General features: G+C 50.7%; 1 protein-coding gene across 3 annotated transcripts in view; it reads left to right on the forward strand.

Moving 5' to 3' along the window:
• Positions 1-11,419, forward strand: part of LOC137361963 (Y-box-binding protein 3-like) — an 11,681-nt gene extending 262 nt beyond the window's left edge. The window contains exons 1-9 of one of the 3 annotated variants that reach the window (XM_068026558.1): positions 1-96; positions 1,752-1,815; positions 2,329-2,362; positions 2,676-2,765; positions 2,847-2,969; positions 3,143-3,261; positions 3,918-4,092; positions 4,728-4,875; positions 10,533-11,419. The exon at positions 1-96 is cut by the window's left edge and continues 262 nt beyond it. In XM_068026558.1, coding sequence (XP_067882659.1) covers positions 45-96; positions 1,752-1,815; positions 2,329-2,362; positions 2,676-2,765; positions 2,847-2,969; positions 3,143-3,261; positions 3,918-4,092; positions 4,728-4,802 — 732 coding nt within the window. In that variant the 5' untranslated portion in view covers positions 1-44 and the 3' untranslated portion in view covers positions 4,803-4,875; positions 10,533-11,419. The remainder of the gene's footprint in view (positions 97-1,751; positions 1,816-2,328; positions 2,363-2,675; positions 2,766-2,846; positions 2,970-3,142; positions 3,262-3,917; positions 4,093-4,727; positions 4,876-10,532) is intronic. The other 2 variants (XM_068026557.1, XM_068026560.1) reach the window with 2 other exon arrangements.
• The last annotated feature ends 6,612 nt before the right edge of the window (positions 11,420-18,031 follow it).

Here is an 18,031-nt window from a genome sequence, read left to right on the forward strand (position 1 = left end):
ACAGAGAGAGAAAGGAGAGAGAGGGAGAGTACAACCCGTGCAGCATGTCTGAAGGAGAACTGCAGACCAGAGGCAGCACAGAAAAGAAACTCCGAGGTATCCTCAAAGCAAGTTTTTTTCCCCCCGACTAATCGATTAATCCCCATTTGAGAATCCACCTTGTGTGTGTGTGTGTGGGTTTGGAGAGTAACAACATGTATCCAGTTGCTGAAACTGACACTGTATCCGTGTTAATTGCAACCAACTGTGTCAATTTCACCGATTGTTTGCCACCGACTCCCGATACTTAGTTACCCATCGTCGATAGATTGTTTCCACCTCTCCTGGTCAATTCCCAATTCGATTTAGAAACGATTTGGAGGGGGGGGGGGGGGGGGTCCCCAAATTCCACCCCCCCCCCCCCCCGAAACGCCGACCGATTAGAATCGGTATCGATCCGTCGACTGCGATCCGATACTTGTCGATTGTTGGGGTTTTGCGGGAGAGTGGGGGTGGGGGGGGTGGGTGAATCGTTTTCCTAATTTTGGGGGTTCAATGTGGGATCTTGCTTTGTGCTGTATTCTCTGGATGGGGGGGGGGGGTGTTGGGGAGGAATTGCCAGCTGATTCCGGGACACCATGAATCGATAAGCGATTAGTATCGGTTTCTAATCGACTGTCACGTTCAATCTGTCCCCGGGGGAGAGTTTAGACCCCACAGTGTGGAGCTCCCTCAGTATTGACCCTCCGACAGTGCGGCACTCCCTCATTACTGATCCTCCGACAGCGCGGCACTCCCTCAGTACTGACCCTCCGACAGTGGGGCACTCCCTCATTACTGATCCTCCGACAGCGCGGCACTCCCTCAGTACTGATCCTCCGACAGTGCGGCACTCCCTCAGTATTGACCCTCCGAAAGCGCGGCACTCCCTCAGTACTGACCCTCCGACAGCGCGGCGCTCCCTCAGTACTGACCCTCCGACAGCGCGGCGCTCCCTCGGTACTGACCCTCCGACAGCGCGGCACTCCCTCATTACTGATCCTCCGACAGCGCGGCGCTCCCTCAGTACTGACCCTCTGTGAGTATTTGGGCAGCACTGAGGCTGCATTCTGAGCCCCGGTTTGGTTTGGTTTTTTCCTGGTCGGGGGTCATAGAGGGGGTTAATTCTGTCCCCGAGATTTCTACAGCTACTGGGTAACTCAATCCCACCCCTTGCGACAGCTGTTGACTTCAACTGCCAGCCCTCGGAGAGAGACTGGGCGCTTGTCGACAGCTGATTCACTGAGTCAACCTCATCCAACCACATGTCGACAACTGAAACACTCTATTCTTGGCCATCGCTGGTCAGACCAGCATTTATTACCCATCCCTAACTGCCCCTTGAGAAGGTGGTGGGGAGCTGCCTTCTTGAACCGCTGTGGGGTAGGTATACCCACAGTGCTGTTAGGAAGGGAGTTCCAGGATTTTGACCCAGCGACAGTGAAGGAACGGCCGATATAGTTCCGAGTCAGGATGGTGTGTGACTTGGCCGGGCACTTGTTCGTGGAGGTGTTCCCATCGCGTCTGCTGCCCTTGTCCTTCTAGTTGGTAGAGGTCGCGGGTTTGGAAGGTGCTGTCCAAGGAGCCTCGGTGCGTTGCTGCAGTGCATCTTGTAGATGGTACACACTGCTGCCACTGTGCGTCGGAGGGTCAGTACTGAGGGAGAGCAGCACTGTCGGAGGGTAACTATTCACTCTCTCTCTCTCTCTCTTTCCCCTTCCTCCCCCTTGCAGCCACCAAGATTTTGGGGACGGTGAAATGGTTCAACATCAGGAATGGCTACGGGTTCATCAACCGGTGAGTCTGCCTGTCGAGGCCTGCGGGGCGGATCGCGGGAGTGGCCAAAGGTCGCGGCCCAGGGCGGTTCATTTGTTCTGTTTCCACAACACCCTCCTGCAGTGACCCCCTGGGAATCCCTCCCAACTCCCGTTGACTACCATCGAGAGCTGGGCCGCACTCAAGGTGTGGGGGTGGGCCTCGCGGTCAAGGCCTGAGGGAGTAGGCCGCAAGGCCCTAATTGAGGCCTGCACCCTCGACGAGGCCGGGACGGTCCGCCGCCGAGGGACTCCCCTCAAACCGCCTGGCTCCCCCGTGCCGCACACCTTCCCCCTCCCCACCACCACTCCCCCGCGGCTCGAAGGGGACTGAGCCCCGCAGCCAGGCAGAGGCCCAGGCTTCGAGCCCGGCCTGTTAGCCTGCTCCCGGGGCCGCCCTGCCGGTTGGAGGAGGGGGCGGGGGTCCGCGGGACGGAGAGGGGAACCCCCTCCCCTTGCCGAGGTCGAGTTTTTGATCTCTCTTTTCCTCACTCAGGAACGACACGAAGGAGGACGTGTTTGTCCATCAGGTGAGGAGGAGTCGGACCTGCACGATTGGAAGGAGCGCGGGACGGGGTTGCGGGGGGAGCGGTGGGGGGAGTTCTCCCCGGTGTCCTGGCAGGGGGGGGGGGGGAGGCGGATATGAATTCCTCGACCACCATCGTAAAAATGACGATCTGCATAGCTATCCCATTGCTGTCTGTGGGATCTTGCTGTGCACCAATTGCCCACGTTTCCTCCGTTGCAACGGGGGACCGCAGCTCCATAAAAGTCCGCCGTGGGCCGGGAGGGAATTTGCGGAGGGTCACAGAACTCCTGGCTTTGTTTTTTTTTCTTTTCCAGACGGCAATTAAGAGGAATAACCCTCGGAAATATTTGCGGAGTGTTGGAGACGGCGAAATTGTGGAGTTCGATGTGGTGGAAGGCGAGAAGGTCAGTCGGAGAACGTGCACATTGCGCGCTCACTCTCTCTCTCTCACACACACACTCACCTTCTGTCTCTGTGCATCGCAGGGCGCCGAGGCTGCCAATGTGACAGGCCCGGACGGGGCCCCTGTCCAGGGGAGTCGATTCGCGGCCGACAGGCGCCGCTACTGGCCCGGTTCCCGTGGCCGACGTCCCACGGGCGCCCGCAGGGTGAGTATATCGAGTCCCGGGGCAGGAGAGCGAGGTCAGGCTCCGGGAATGGGGGGAGGGTGTGCGGAACGGGGGGCGGGGGTCAGTGCGACAACCTGTCTTCATTGGGTGTGAGTTAGGATGCAGGCGGGTAATGCAGGATTGTGCTGAGCTTTAGCCCTCTGTTTTGACAGGAGGAGGAGGAGGCGGGTCCCGCCGAGGAGAAGGAGGGTGACAGCATGGAGAGGACTGAAGAGGGTCAACGTCCCGTCCGGCCAGGACCGGCTAATCGGCCACGCCCTCGGTACCCCAGGTAGATTGTCAAACAGACTGATGGCGGAACCTGCAGCAGCCCTTAAAACGCTGCTAACCTTATTGAAAATAAATAGAACCCCTCCCCTCCCCTCCCCTCTAACCCTTCGATTAGATTCCAGTCTGTAACTCACTCCCGGGTATCTGTTACTCTATATATAAACCCCCCCCGGAAACCCCTCGATTAGATTCCAGTCTGTAACTCACTCCCGGGTATTTGTTATTCTATATATAAACCACCCCGAACCCCTCGATTAGATTCCAGTCTGTAACTCACTCCCGAGTATCTGTTATTCTATATATAAACCCCCCCCCGGAAACCCCTCGATTAAATTACAGTCTGTAACTCTCTCCTGGGTATCTGTTATTCTGTATATAAACCCCCCCCCCGAACCCCTCGATTAGATTCCAGTCTGTAACTCACTCCCGGGTATCTGTTATTCTATATATATACCACCCGAACCCCTCGATTAGATTCCAGTCTGTAACTCACTCCCGGGTATCTGTTATTCTATATATAAACCCCCCCGAACCCTTCGATTAGATTCCAGTCTGTAACTCACTTCCGGGTATCTGTTATTCTATATATAAACCACCCCGAACCCTTCGATTCGATTCCGGTCTGTAACTCTCGATTGTTGATCTCAATTTCACTAGACCTCCTCACCGCCAGCCCCAACCAGTCCAGTTGAAAGAGGATGCAGCTGACAAGGAGAATGAGGACAGTTACCAAGCCTCTCCACCACATCAACGAACACGGACTTTCCGTCGTCCTTATAACTATCACCAGCATCCCAAGCCAAAGAACATCAAGAATAAGAACACCAAATCGGTAAAGTCAGCTCCCTCTGCACTGTCCCCCATCAAACACTCCCCAAGACAGGGACAGCACAGGGTTTGCTGCTGCCTAATTGTAGGTGCTGAGTGCTGGTTGCAGCAACCAGCTTCAGCTGTCAATGCTTTCCCCCATCAAACACTTCCCAGGACAGGTACAGCACGGGGGTGGGGGGGGGGGGGGGGGTTAGATACAGAGTAAAGCTCCCTCTACACTGTCCCCCATCAAACACACCCCAGGACAGGGACAGCACAGGGTTTTCTGCTGCCTAATTGAAAGTGCTGAGTGCTGGTTGCAGCAACCAGCTTCAGCTGTCAATGCTTTCCCCCATCAAACACTCCCCAGGACAGGTACAGTACGGGGGTTAGATACAGAGTAAATTTAATGTAAGGAATGGTACAGTTTGTCAGGGGATGGGGGTTTACAGGTCCCACACAGAGAGGGGGAGACAGGGAGAGAGATACTGGACATATGCAAACCTCATTTTGGTTTCAGTGATATGCATGGCTGTCTGGGTGGTTAAGGGTCGGCACAGACTCGGTGGGCCGAAGGGCCTGTTTCAGTGCTGTATCTCTAAATCAAATTGAAGTGCTGATAATTTTGTCTCCCATTTATTTTCTTTCTGTACACAGTCCGAGAACAAAGTATTGAAGAAGCAGACGGAAAAATCCATTTCTGATCCGCAACAAGCTTCAGCCAGCTCCTGAAGACATCAGAACAGGCCACCCCCCCCCCACCCACCCCGCTCCCTCATTCCCCTCCCACTCCTTTTCGAGGTGGGTGAGTAGCCTCAGGAGGGGCGCCCTTGCTTTCTTGGGGGGACATGGAGCCTCACTTGTAATGGCTACGGTTAATGTGGGGAGCCTTTTCAAATGGTTGCTGGGGAGAGTGACTTCAGTTTTTTGGGGAGATAATCGAGACGCACGGGTGTGTGTTCCGGAGAGCAGAGAAGGCTAAGGGGAAATTTAATCGAGGCGTTCACAATCAGGGATCAATTCACTCAGGAGACACTGTCTGCATATCCCTCGAGTTAGACCACACTGGGAGCACTGTACACAGTTCCCCTCTCCATATCCCTCGGTTAGACCACACTGGGAGCACAGTGCACAGTTCCCCTCTCCATATCCCTCGGTTAGACCACACTGGGTGCACTGTGCACAGTTCCGCTCTCCATATCCCTCGGTTAGACCACACTGGAAGCACTGTGCACAGTTCCCCTCTCCATATCCCTCGGTTAGACCACACTGGGAGCACTGTGCACAGTTCCCCTCTCCATGTCCCTCGGTTAGACCACACTGGGTGCACTGTGCACAGTTCCCCTCTCCATGTCCCTCGGTTAGACCACACTGGGAGCACTGTGCACAGTTCCCCTCTCCATGTCCCTCAGTTAGACCACACTGGGAGCACTGTGCACAGTTCCACTCTCCATATCCCTCGGTTTGACCACGCTGGGAGCACTTTGCACAGTTCCCCTCTCCATATCCCTGGGTTAGACCACACTGGAAGCACTGTGCACAGTTCCACTCTCCATATCCCTCGGTTAGACCACACTGGGAGCACTGTGCACAGTTCCACTCTCCATATCCCTCGGTTTGACCACGCTGGGAGCACTTTGCACAGTTCCCCTCTCCATATCCCTGGGTTAGACCACACTGGAAGCACTGTGCACAGTTCCACTCTCCATATCCCTCGGTTAGACCACACTGGGAGCACTGTGCACAGTTCCCCTCTCCATATCCCTCGGGTTAGTCCACACTGGGAGCACTGTGCACAGTTCCAGTCTCCATATCCCTCGGTTAGACCACACTGGGAGCACTGTGCACAGTTCCCCTCTCCATATCCCTCGGTTAGACCACACTGGGAGCACTGTGCACAGTTCCAGTCTCCATATCCCTCGGTTAGACCACACTGGGAGCACTGTGCACAGTTCCACTCTCCATATCCCTCGGTTAGACCACACTGGGAGCACTGTGCACAGTTGCACTCTCCATATCCCTCGGTTAGACCACACTGGGAGCACTGTGCCCAGTTCTGCTCTCCATATCCCTCAGTTAGACCACACTGGGAGCACTGTGCACAGTTCCAGTCTCCATGTAATAAAAGCAAAATACTGCGGATGCTGGAAATCTGAAACAAAAACAAGAAATGCTGGAATCACTCAGCAGGTCTGGCAGCATCTGTGGAAAGAGAAGCAGAGTTAACGTTTCGGGTCAGTGACCCTTCTTCGGAACTGACAAATATTAGAAAAGTCACAGATTATAAACAAGTGAGGTGGGGGTGGGGCAAGAGATAACAAAGGAGAAGGTGCAGATTGGACCAGGCCACATAGCTGACCAAAAGGTCACGGAGAAAAGGTAAACAATATGTTAAAATGGTGTGTTGAAAGACAAAGCATTAGTACAGATTAGGTGTAAATACACTGAATATTGAACAGCAGCAAGTGCAAACCTGAAGAAAAACAACCTGAAAAAAAACAGTGGGTAAGCAAACTGAACAAACTAAGATGAAATGAAATAAATGCAAAAAAAGATTGTAAAAAATGTAAAAAAGAATGTAAAAAAAAGGAAGAAAAAATAACTAAAAATGAAAGTAAAATGTGGGGCTGTCATGCTCTGAAATTATTGAACTCAATGTTCAGTCCGGCAGGCTGTAGTGTGCCTAATCGGTAGATGAGATGCTGTTCCTCGAGCTTGCGTTGATGTTCACTGGAACACTGCAGCAATCCCAGGACAGAGATGTGAGCATGAGAGCAGGGGGAGTGTTGAAATGGCAAGCAACCGGAAGCTCAGGGTCCTGCTTGCGGACTGAGCGGAGATGTTCCGCAAAGCGGTCACCCAGTCTGCGCTTGGTCTCCCCAATGTAGAGGAGACCACACTGTGAGCAGCGAATACAGTAAACTACATTGAAAGAAGTACAAGTAAATCGCTGCTTCACCTGAAAGGAGTGTTTGGGGCCTGGGATAGTGAGGAGAGAGGAGGTAAATGGGCAGGTATTACACCTCCTGCGATTGCAGGGGAAGGTGCCCTGGGACGGGGACGAGGTGGTGGGGGTAATGGAGGAGTGGACCAGGGTGTCGCGGAGGGAACGATCCCTTCGGAATGCTGACAGGGGAAGGGAGGGGAAGATGCGACTGGTAGTGGCATCACGCTGGAGGTGGCGAAAATGGCGGAGGATGATCCTTTGGATATGGAGGCTGGTGGGTTGAAAAGTGAGGACAAGGGGAACCCTGTCACGGTTCTGGGAGGGAGGGGAAGGGGTGAGGGTAGAGGTGCGGGGAATGGGTCGGACACGGTTGAGGGCCCTGTCAACCACAGTGGGGGGAAAATCCTCGGTTGAGGAAAAAGGAGGTCATATCAGAAGCACCGTCATGGAAGGTAGCATCATCAGAGCAGATGCGTCGGAGACGGAGAAACTGGGAGAATGGAATGGAGTCCTGACAGGAGGTAGGGTGTGAAGAAGTGTAGTCGAGGTAGCTGTGGGAGTCAGTGGGCTTATAATGGATATTGGTAGACAACCTATCCCCAGAGATGGAGACAGAGAAGTCGAGGAAGGGAAGGGAAGTGTCGGAGATGGACCATGTAAAGGTGAGAGAAGGGTGGTAATTGGAAGCAAAGTTGATAAAGTTTTCCAGTTTGGGGCGGGAGCAGGAAACGGCACCGATACAGTCATCAATGTACCGGGAAAAGAGTTGGGGGAGGGGGCCTGAGTAGGACAGGAACAAAGAATGCTCGACATATCCCACAAAAAGACAGGCATAACTAGGACCCATGTGGGTACCCGTAGCGACATCTTTTACTTGAAGGAAGTGCGTGGAGTTGAAGGAGAAGTTGTTCAACGTGAGAACATGTTCAGCCAGGCGGAGGAGGGTGTTGGTGGATGGGGACTGGTTGGGCCTCTGTTCCAACCGCCTCCTCTTCACTATGGACGTCCAATCGCTCTACACCTCCATCCCCCACCAGGATGGTTTGAGGGCTCTCCGCTTCTTCCTGGAGCCGTTTCCTGCTCCCGCCCCGAACGAGAAAACTTTATCAACTTTGCTTCCAATTACCACCCTTCTCTCACCTTTACATGGTCCATCTCTGACACTTCCCTTCCCTTCCTCCACTTCTCTGTCTCCATCTCTGGGGATAGGTTGTCTACCAATATCCATTATAAGCCCACTGACTCCCACAGCTACCTCGACTACACTTCTTCACACCCTACCTCCTGTAAGGACTCCATTCCATTCTCCCAGTTTCTCCGTCTCCGACGCATCTGCTCTGATGATGCTACCTTCCATGACGGTGCTTCTGATATGACCTCCTTTTTCCTCAACCGAGGATTTCCCCCCCACTGTGGTTGACAGGGCCCTCAACCGTGTCCGACCCATTCCCCGCACCTCTACCCTCACCCCTTCCCCTCCCTCCCAGAACCGTGACAGGGTTCCCCTTGTCCTCACTTTTCATCCCACCAGCCTCCATATCCAAAGGATCATCCTCCGCCATTTTCGCCACCTCCAGCGTGATGCCACTAACAGTCGCATCTTCACCTCCCTTCCCCTGTCATCATTCCGAAGGGATCGTTCCCTCCGCGACACCCTGGTCCACTCCTCCATTACCCCCACCACCTCGTCCCCGTCCCAGGGCACCTTCCCCTGCAATCGCAGGAGGTGTAATACCTGCCCATTTACCTCCTCTCTCCTCACTATCCCAGGCCCCAAACACTCCTTTCAGGTGAAGCAGCGATTTACTTGTACTTCTTTCAATGTAGTATACTGTATTCGCTGCTCACAGTGTGGTCTCCTCTACATTGGGGAGACCAAGCGCAGACTGGGTGACCGCTTTGCGGAACATCTCCGCTCAGTCCGCAAGCAGGACCCTGAGCTTCCGGTTGCTTGCCATTTCAACACTCCCCCCTGCTCTCATGCTCACATCTCTGTCCTGGGATTGCTGCAGTGTTCCAGTGAACATCAACGCAAGCTCGAGGAACAGCATCTCATTTACCGATTAGGCACACTACAGCCTGCCGGACAGAACATTGAGTTCAATAATTTCAGAGCATGACGGCCCCCCATTTTACTTTCATTTTTAGTTATTTTTTCTTCCTTTTTTTTACATTCTTTTTTACATTTTTTACAATCTTTTTTTGCATTTATTTCATTTCATCTTAGTTTGTTCAGTTGGCTTACCCACTGTTTTTTTTCAGGTTGTTTTTCTTCAGGTTTGCACTTGCTGCTGTTCAATATTCAGTGTATTCACACCTAATCTGTACTAATGCTTTGTCTTTCAACACACCATTAACATATTGTTTGCCTTTGCTCCGTGCCCTTTTGGTCAGCTATGTGGCCTGGTCCAATCTGCACCTTCTCCTTTGTTATGTCTTGCCCCACCCCCACCTCACTTGTTTATAATTTGTGACTTTTCTAATATTTGTCAGTTCCGAAGAAGGGTCACTGACCCGAAACGTTAACTCTGCTTCTCTTTCCACAGATGCTGCCAGACCTGCTGAGTGATTCCAGCATTTCTTGTTTTTGTTCCGCTCTCCATACCCCTCGGTTAGACCACACTGGGAGCACCGTGCACAGTTCCGCTCTCCATACCCCTCGGTTAGACCACACTGGGAGCACCGTGCACAGTTCCACTCTCCATAACCCTCGGTTAGACCACACTGGGAGCACTGTGCACAGTTCCGCTCTCCATATCCCTCGGTTAGACCACACTGGGAGCACCGTGCACAGTTCCACTCTCCATAACCCTCGGTTAGACCACACTGGGAGCACTGTGCACAGTTCCGCTCTCCATATATCTCGGTTAGACCACACTGGGAGCACTGTGCACAGTTCCACTCTCCATATCCCTTGGGTTAGACCACACTGGGAGCACTGTGCACAGTTCCGGTCCCCATATCCTTCGGGTTAGACCATACTGGGAGCACTGTGTACAGTTCCACTCTCCAGATGCTGAACAGGCTGGGGAGCTTTTCTCTGGGATGGAGAAGGCTGAGGGGTGACCTGATTGAGAGCTTTAAGGTTATGAAAGGGGGTAATGATGGGGTAGACCTGGAGATGTTTCCGCTTGCTTTGGCGGGGAGCGGGGTGGGGGGGGGGGGGGGCGTCAATATAAGACGGTCACCACTAAATGCAGTCGGGAATTCGGGAGAAACCTCTTTATCCAGAGGGTGGGGACAACGCGGAACCCGCTAGCACAGAGAGTGGGGATGAGGCGAATAGCGGAGATGTATTTCAGAGAGGGTGGGCGGAGATGGATGAAGACATGAGGGAGAGAGAGATCGAGGGAGATGTGGATGGGCGTGAGATGGAGAGGGGAGGAGGCTCGTGCGGGCTGGGTGGGGAGCAGACACCAGCATGGTAGAGAGGGGCTGAATGGCCTGTACCTGTGCAAGCAGTGCTGTGTAATATTCCTGCTGTGTATTCCTTTCTGTGCTTGTCTTTCCTGCAGATATCCTCCCTCCCAAATGTGTCAAAAATCCTGGACAGAACTGGGAAAACCAGAGAGACCGCCACGCACGCACAAACCTCAAACAACTAGGAAACGGAGGAGGGGTCAGAAAGGAGGATCAACAAAGATGGCTTCCGAGAACGCGGGCCTATCAAAACCCCTCACCTCCAAAAAATACTGTCCCCCCCCCACCCCCAGAAGCTCGCCAGTCTACATGTACTACCTATCATAGATAAAAATGTGACCGAAATTGCACTTACCGTGTTAATAATGGAAATTTTCCATGTAAACAGTCACGCTACAGCGCCACCAGTGGCAGGAGGTCGTAGTTGCAGCGTGACATGTTGACAAAGGGAGTTGCACATTACGTTTACTCCCCGATTTCAACCTTCATCGAACAACCCAAAGCTTCCCGTTCCCTCGGCGACGGGAGGGAAGGTGTGTCAAGCGATTCACGTCACGAATCCCGAGACTGTGATGTTTGTGCAGAACGATCCCAAAAAGTAGTGGCCAATCTCGGCGGGCAGACGTGCTGTTGTAATTTAGCCGACAGTTATCCCTTTGTTCCATTATTAATGTGGACGGAGGGGATTTATAAAGGCCACCACCTATGTAAACGCGTCACGGTGTAGTGACACCCTCCTGCCAGCTGGGGCGCTGAGATGTGACTAGTTTACATAGCAAAACCCCATTATTAACATGGGAATTTACAACGGATAAAATGGACTGGGAGGGAGAAAGGAAACAAGCTTTTGAATATTTAATGCATATTTTAACCTTCTTTCATAACTTTGTTAAAATACACACCACAAATGCGCCCAACCCAAAATTTTCAAATGTCTTCCTTTGTCCCTGTGAAAACTGCAGAGAATAAAACAGAGATAATGAGCACAAATTGTGTTGTCGTTGATCTATTTTATCACCATTTATTCCTGTACAAGTACAGGAGCTGACACAGAGAAATACCCCACACTCCTCACTGCAACACTGATATATCCCACACCCCTCACTGTGACACTGATATCTCCCACACACGTCACTGTAACACTGATATATCCCACACCCCTCACTGTAACACTGATATATCCCACACCCCTCACTGTAACACTGATATCTCCCACACACGTCACTGTAACACTGATATATCCCACACCCCTCACTGTGACACTGATATCTCCCACACACGTCACTGTAACACTGATATATCCCACACACCTCACTGTAACACTGATATATCCCACACCCCTCACTGTGACACTGATATCTCCCACACACGTCACTGTAACACTGATATATCCCACACACCTCACTGTAACACTGATATATCCCACACCCCTCACTGTAACACTGATATATCCCACACACCTCACTGTAACACTGATATATCCCACACCCCTCACTGTAACACTGATATATCCCACACACCTCACTGTAACACTGATATATCCCACACACCTCACTGTAACACTGATATATCCCACACCCCTCACTGTAACACTGATATATCCCACACACCTCACTGTAACACTGATATATCCCACACCCCTCACTGTAACACTGATATATCCCACACCCCTCACTGTAACACTGATATATCCCACACACCTCACTGTAACACTGATATATCCCACACCCCTCACTGTAAAACTGATAAATCCCACACCCCTCACTGTAACACTCTGATATATCCCACACCCCTCACTGTAACACTGATATAACCCACTCCCCTCACTGTAACACTCTGATATATCCCACACCCCTCACTGTAACACTGATATATCCCACACCCCTCACTGTAACACTGATATATCCCACACCCCTCACTGTAACACTGATATATCCCACACCCCTCACTGTAACACTGATATATCCCACACCCCTCACTGTAACACTGATATATCCCACACCCCTCACTGTAACACTGATATAACCCACTCCCCTCACTGTAACACTCTGATATATCCCACACCCCTCAGTGGAACACTGATATATCCCACACCCTTCACTGAAACACTGATATATCCCACACCCCTCACTGAAACACTGATATATCCCACACCCCTCACTGTAACACTCTGATATATCCCACACCCCTCACTGAAACACTGATATATCCCACACCCCTCACTGTAACACTGATATAACCCACTCCCCTCACTGTAACACTCTGATATATCCCACACCCCTCACTGTAACACTGATATATCCCACACCCCTCACTGTAACACTGATACATCCCTCACCCCTCACTGTAACACTCTGATATATCCCACACCACTCACTGCAACACTGATATATCCCACACCCCTCACTGTAAAACCGATATATCCCACACCCCACACTGTAACACTGATATATCCCACACCCCTCACTGTAACACACTGATAGAACAAGGAACAGTACAGCACAGGAACAGGCCATTCGGCCCTCCAAGCCTGCGCCGATCTTGTTGCCTGCCGAAACTAAAACCTTCTTCACTTCCGGGGACCGTATCCCTCTATTCCCATCCTATTCATGTATTTGTCAAGATGTCTCTTAAACGTCGCTATCGTACCTGCTTCCACCACCTCCCCTGGCAGCAAGTTCCAGGCCCCCACCACCCTCTGTGTAAAAAACATGCCTCGCACATCCCCTCTAAACTTTGCCCCTCGCACCTTAAACCTATATCCCCCGGTAACTGACTCTTCCACCCTGGGAAAAAGCTTCTGACTATCCACTCTGTCCATGCCGCTCATAACTTTGTAAACCTCTATCATGTCGCCCCTCCACCTCCGTCGTTCCAGTGAAAACAATCCGAGTTTATCCAACCTCTCCTCATAGCTAATGCCCTCCAGACCAGGCAACATCCTGGTAAACCTCCTCTGTACCCTCTCCAAAACCTCCACGTCCTTCTTGTAGTGTGGCGACCAGAATTGCACGCAATATTCTAAGTGTGGCCTAACTAAAGTTCTGTACAGCTGCAGTATGACTTGCCAATCTTTATACTCTATGCCCCGAACGATGAAGGCAAGCATGCCGTATGCCTTTTTGACTACCTTATCCACCTGCGTTGCCACTTTCAGTGACCTATGGACCTGTACGCCCAGATCTCTCTGCCTGTCAATACTCCTAAGGGTTCTGCCATTTACTGTATACTTCCCACCTGCATTAGACCTTCCAAAATGCATTACCTCACAATTGTCTGGATTAAACTGCATCTGCCATTTCTCCGCCCAAGTCTCCAACCGATCTCCATCCTGCTGTATCCTCTGACAATCCTCATTACTGTCCGCAACTCCACCAACCTTTGTGTCGTCCGCAAACTTACTAATCAGACCAGCTACATTTTCCTTCAAATCATTTATATATACTACAAACAGCAAAGGTCCCAGCACTGATCCCTGCGGAAAACCACTAGTCACATCCCTCCATTCAGAAAAAAACCCATCCACTGATACCCTCTGTCTTCTGTGACTGAGCCAGTTCTGTATCCATCTTGCCAGCTCACCTCTGATCCAGTGTGATTTCACCTTTTGTACCAGTCTGCCATGAGGGACCTTGTCAAAGGCTTTACTAAAGTCCATATAGACAACATCCACCGCCCTTCCCTCATCAATCATCTTCATCACTTCCTCAAAAAACTCAATCAAATTAGTAAGACACGACCTCCCCTTCACAAAACCATGCTGCCTCTCGCTAATAAGTCCATTTGTTTCCAAATGGGAGTAAATCCTGTCCCGAAGAATCCTCTCTAATAATTTCCCGACCACTGACATAAGGCTCACCAGCCTATAATTTCCTGGATTATCCTTGCCACCCCTCTTAAACAAAGGACCAACATTGGCTATTCTCCAGTCCTCTGGGACATCCCATCAGGCCCTGGGGACTTATCTACCATATATCAACAAACCCCTCAATGTAACACTGATATATCCCACACCCCTCACTGTAACACAGATATATCCCACACCCCTCACTGTAACACTGATATATCCCACACCCCTCACTGTAACGCTGATATATCCCACACCCCTCACTGTAACACTGATATATCCCACACCCCTCACTTATACTCTGATATATCCCACACCCCTCACTGTAACGCTGATATGTCCCACACCACTCACTGTAACACTGATATATCCCACACCCCTCACTGTAACACTGATATATCCCACACCCCTCACTGTAACACTGATATATCCCACACCCCTCACTGCAACACTGATACGTCCCTCACCCCTCACTGTAACACTGATATATCCCACACCCCTCACTGTAACACTGATATATCCCACACCCCTCACTGCAACACTGATACATCCCTCACCCCTCACTGTAACACTGATAAATCCCCACACCCCTCACTGTAACACTGATATATCCCACACCCCTCACTGTAACACTGATATATCCCACACCCCTCACTGTAACACTGATATATCCCACACCCCTCACTGCAACACTGATACATCCCTCACCCCTCACTGTAACACTGATAAATCCCCACACCCCTCACTGTAACACTGATGTATCCCACACCCCTCACTGTAACACTGATATATCCCACACCCCTCACTGTAACACTGATACATCCCTGACCCCTCACTGTAACACTGATATATCACACACCCCTCACTAACACTGATATATCCGACACCCCTCACTGGAACACTGATATATCCCACACCCCTCACTGCAACACTGATATATCCCACACCCCTCACTGTAACACTGATATATCCGACACCCCTCACTTTTACTCTGATATATCCCACACCCCTCACTGTAACACTGATATATCCGACACCCCTCACTGTAACACTGATATATCCCACACCCCTCACTGTAACACTGATATATCCCACACCCCTCATTGTAACACTGATAAATCCCACACCCCTCACTGTAACACTGATAAATCCCACACCCCTCACTGTAACACTGATAAGTCCCACACCCCTCACTGTAACACTGATAAGTCCCACACCCCTCACTGTAACACTGATATATCCCACACCCCTCACTGTAACACTGATATATCCGACACCCCTCACTTTTACTCTGATATATCCCACACACCTCTCTGTAACACTGATATATCCCACACCCCTCACTGTAACACTGATATATCCGACACCCCTCACTGGAACACTGATATATCCCACACCCCTCACTGTAACATTCTGATATATCCCACATCCCTCACTGTAACACTGATATATCCCACACCCCTCACTGCAACACTGATATTTCCCACACCCCTCACTGTAACACTGATATATCCCACACCCCTCACTGTAACACTCTGATATATCCCACACCCCTCAGTGTAACACTGATATATCCCACATCCCTCACAGTAACACTCTGATATATCCCACACCCCTCACTGTAACACTGATATATCCCACACCCCTCACTGTAACACTGATATATCCGACACCCCTCACTGTAACACTGATATATCCCACACCCCTCACTGTAACACTGATATATCCCACACCCCTCACTGGAACACTGATATATCCCACTCGCCTCACTGTAACACTGATACATCCCTCACCCCTCACTGTAACACTGATATATCCGACACCCCTCACTTTTACTCTGATATATCCCACACCCCTCACTGTAACACTGATATATCCCACACCCCTCACTGTAACACTCTGATATATCCCACACCCCTCACTGTAACACTCTGATATATCCCACACCCCTCACTGTAACACTGATATATCCCACACCCCTCACTGGAACACTGATATAACACACTCCCCTCACTGTAACACTGATACATCCCTCACCCCTCACTGTAACACTGATATATCCGACACCCCTCACTGTAACACTGATATATCCCACACCCCTCACTGTAGCACTGTTATATCCCACACCCCTCACTGTAACACTGATATATCCCACACCCCTCAGTGGAACATTGATATATCCCACACCCCTCACTGTCACACTCAAAATATCCCTCACCCCTCAGTGTAACACTGATATATCCCACACCCCTCACTGTAACACTGATATATCCGACACCCCTCACTTTTACTCTGATATATCCCTCACCCCTCATTGCAACACTGATAAATCCCACACCCCTCACTGTAACACTGATACGGCCCACACCCCTCACTGCAACACTGATACATCCCTCACCCCTCACTGTAACACTGATAAATCCCACACCCCTCACTGTAACACTGATATATCCCTCACCCCTCACTGTGACACTGATATATCCCACACCCCTCACTGTAACACTGATATATCCGACACCCCTCACTGTAACACTGATATATCCACACCCCTCACTGTAACAGTGATATATCCCACACCCCTCACTGTAACATTCTGATATATCCCACAGCCCTCACTGTAACACTGATATATCCCACACCCTTCACTGTAACACTGATATATCCCACACTCCTCACTGTAACACTCTGATATATCCCACACCCCTCACTGTAACACTGATATATCCCACACCCCTCACTGTAACACTGATATATCCCACACCCCTCACTGTAACATTCTGATATATCCCACACCCCTCACTGTAACACTGATATATCCCACACCCCTCATTGTAACACTGATATATCCCACACTCCTCACTGTAACACTCTGATTTCTCCCACACCCCTCACTGTAACACTGATATATCCCACACCCCTCACAGTAACACTCTGATATATCCCATACCCTTCACTGTAACACACTGATATATCCCACACCCCTCACTGTAACACTGATATATCCCACACCCCTCACTGTAACACTGATATATCCCACACCCCTCACTGTAACACTGATATATCCCACACTCCTCACTGTAACACTCTGATTTCTCCCACACCCCTCACTGTAACACTGATATATCCCACACCCCTCACAGTAACACTCTGATATATCCCATACCCTTCACTGTAACACACTGATATATCCCACACCCCTCACTGTAACACTGATATATCCCACACCCCTCACTGTAACACTGATATATCCCACACCCCTCACTGTAACATTCTGATATATCCCTCACCCCTCACTGAAACACTGATATATCCGACACCCCTCACTGCAACACTGATATATCCCACAACCCTCACTGTAACATTCTGATATATCCCACACCCCTCACTGTAACACTCTGATATATCCCACACCCCTCACTGTAACACTGATATAACCCAAACCCCTCACTGTAACAATGATATATCCCCTACCCCTCACTGTAACACTGATATATCCCACACTCCTCACAGCAACACTGATATATCACACACCCCTCACTGCAACACTGATATATCCCACACCCTCACTGAAACAATGATATATCCCACACCCCTCACTGTCACACTGATATATCCCACACCCCTCATTGTAACACTGATATATCCCACACCCCTCACTGTAACACTGATATATCCCACACCCCTCACTGTAACACTGATATATCCCACACCCCTCACTGTAACACTTTGATATATCCCACACCCTCA

This window comes from Heterodontus francisci, unplaced genomic scaffold (genome assembly GCF_036365525.1).
Source record: "Heterodontus francisci isolate sHetFra1 unplaced genomic scaffold, sHetFra1.hap1 HAP1_SCAFFOLD_323, whole genome shotgun sequence".
Lineage (NCBI taxonomy): Eukaryota > Metazoa > Chordata > Chondrichthyes > Heterodontiformes > Heterodontidae > Heterodontus > Heterodontus francisci.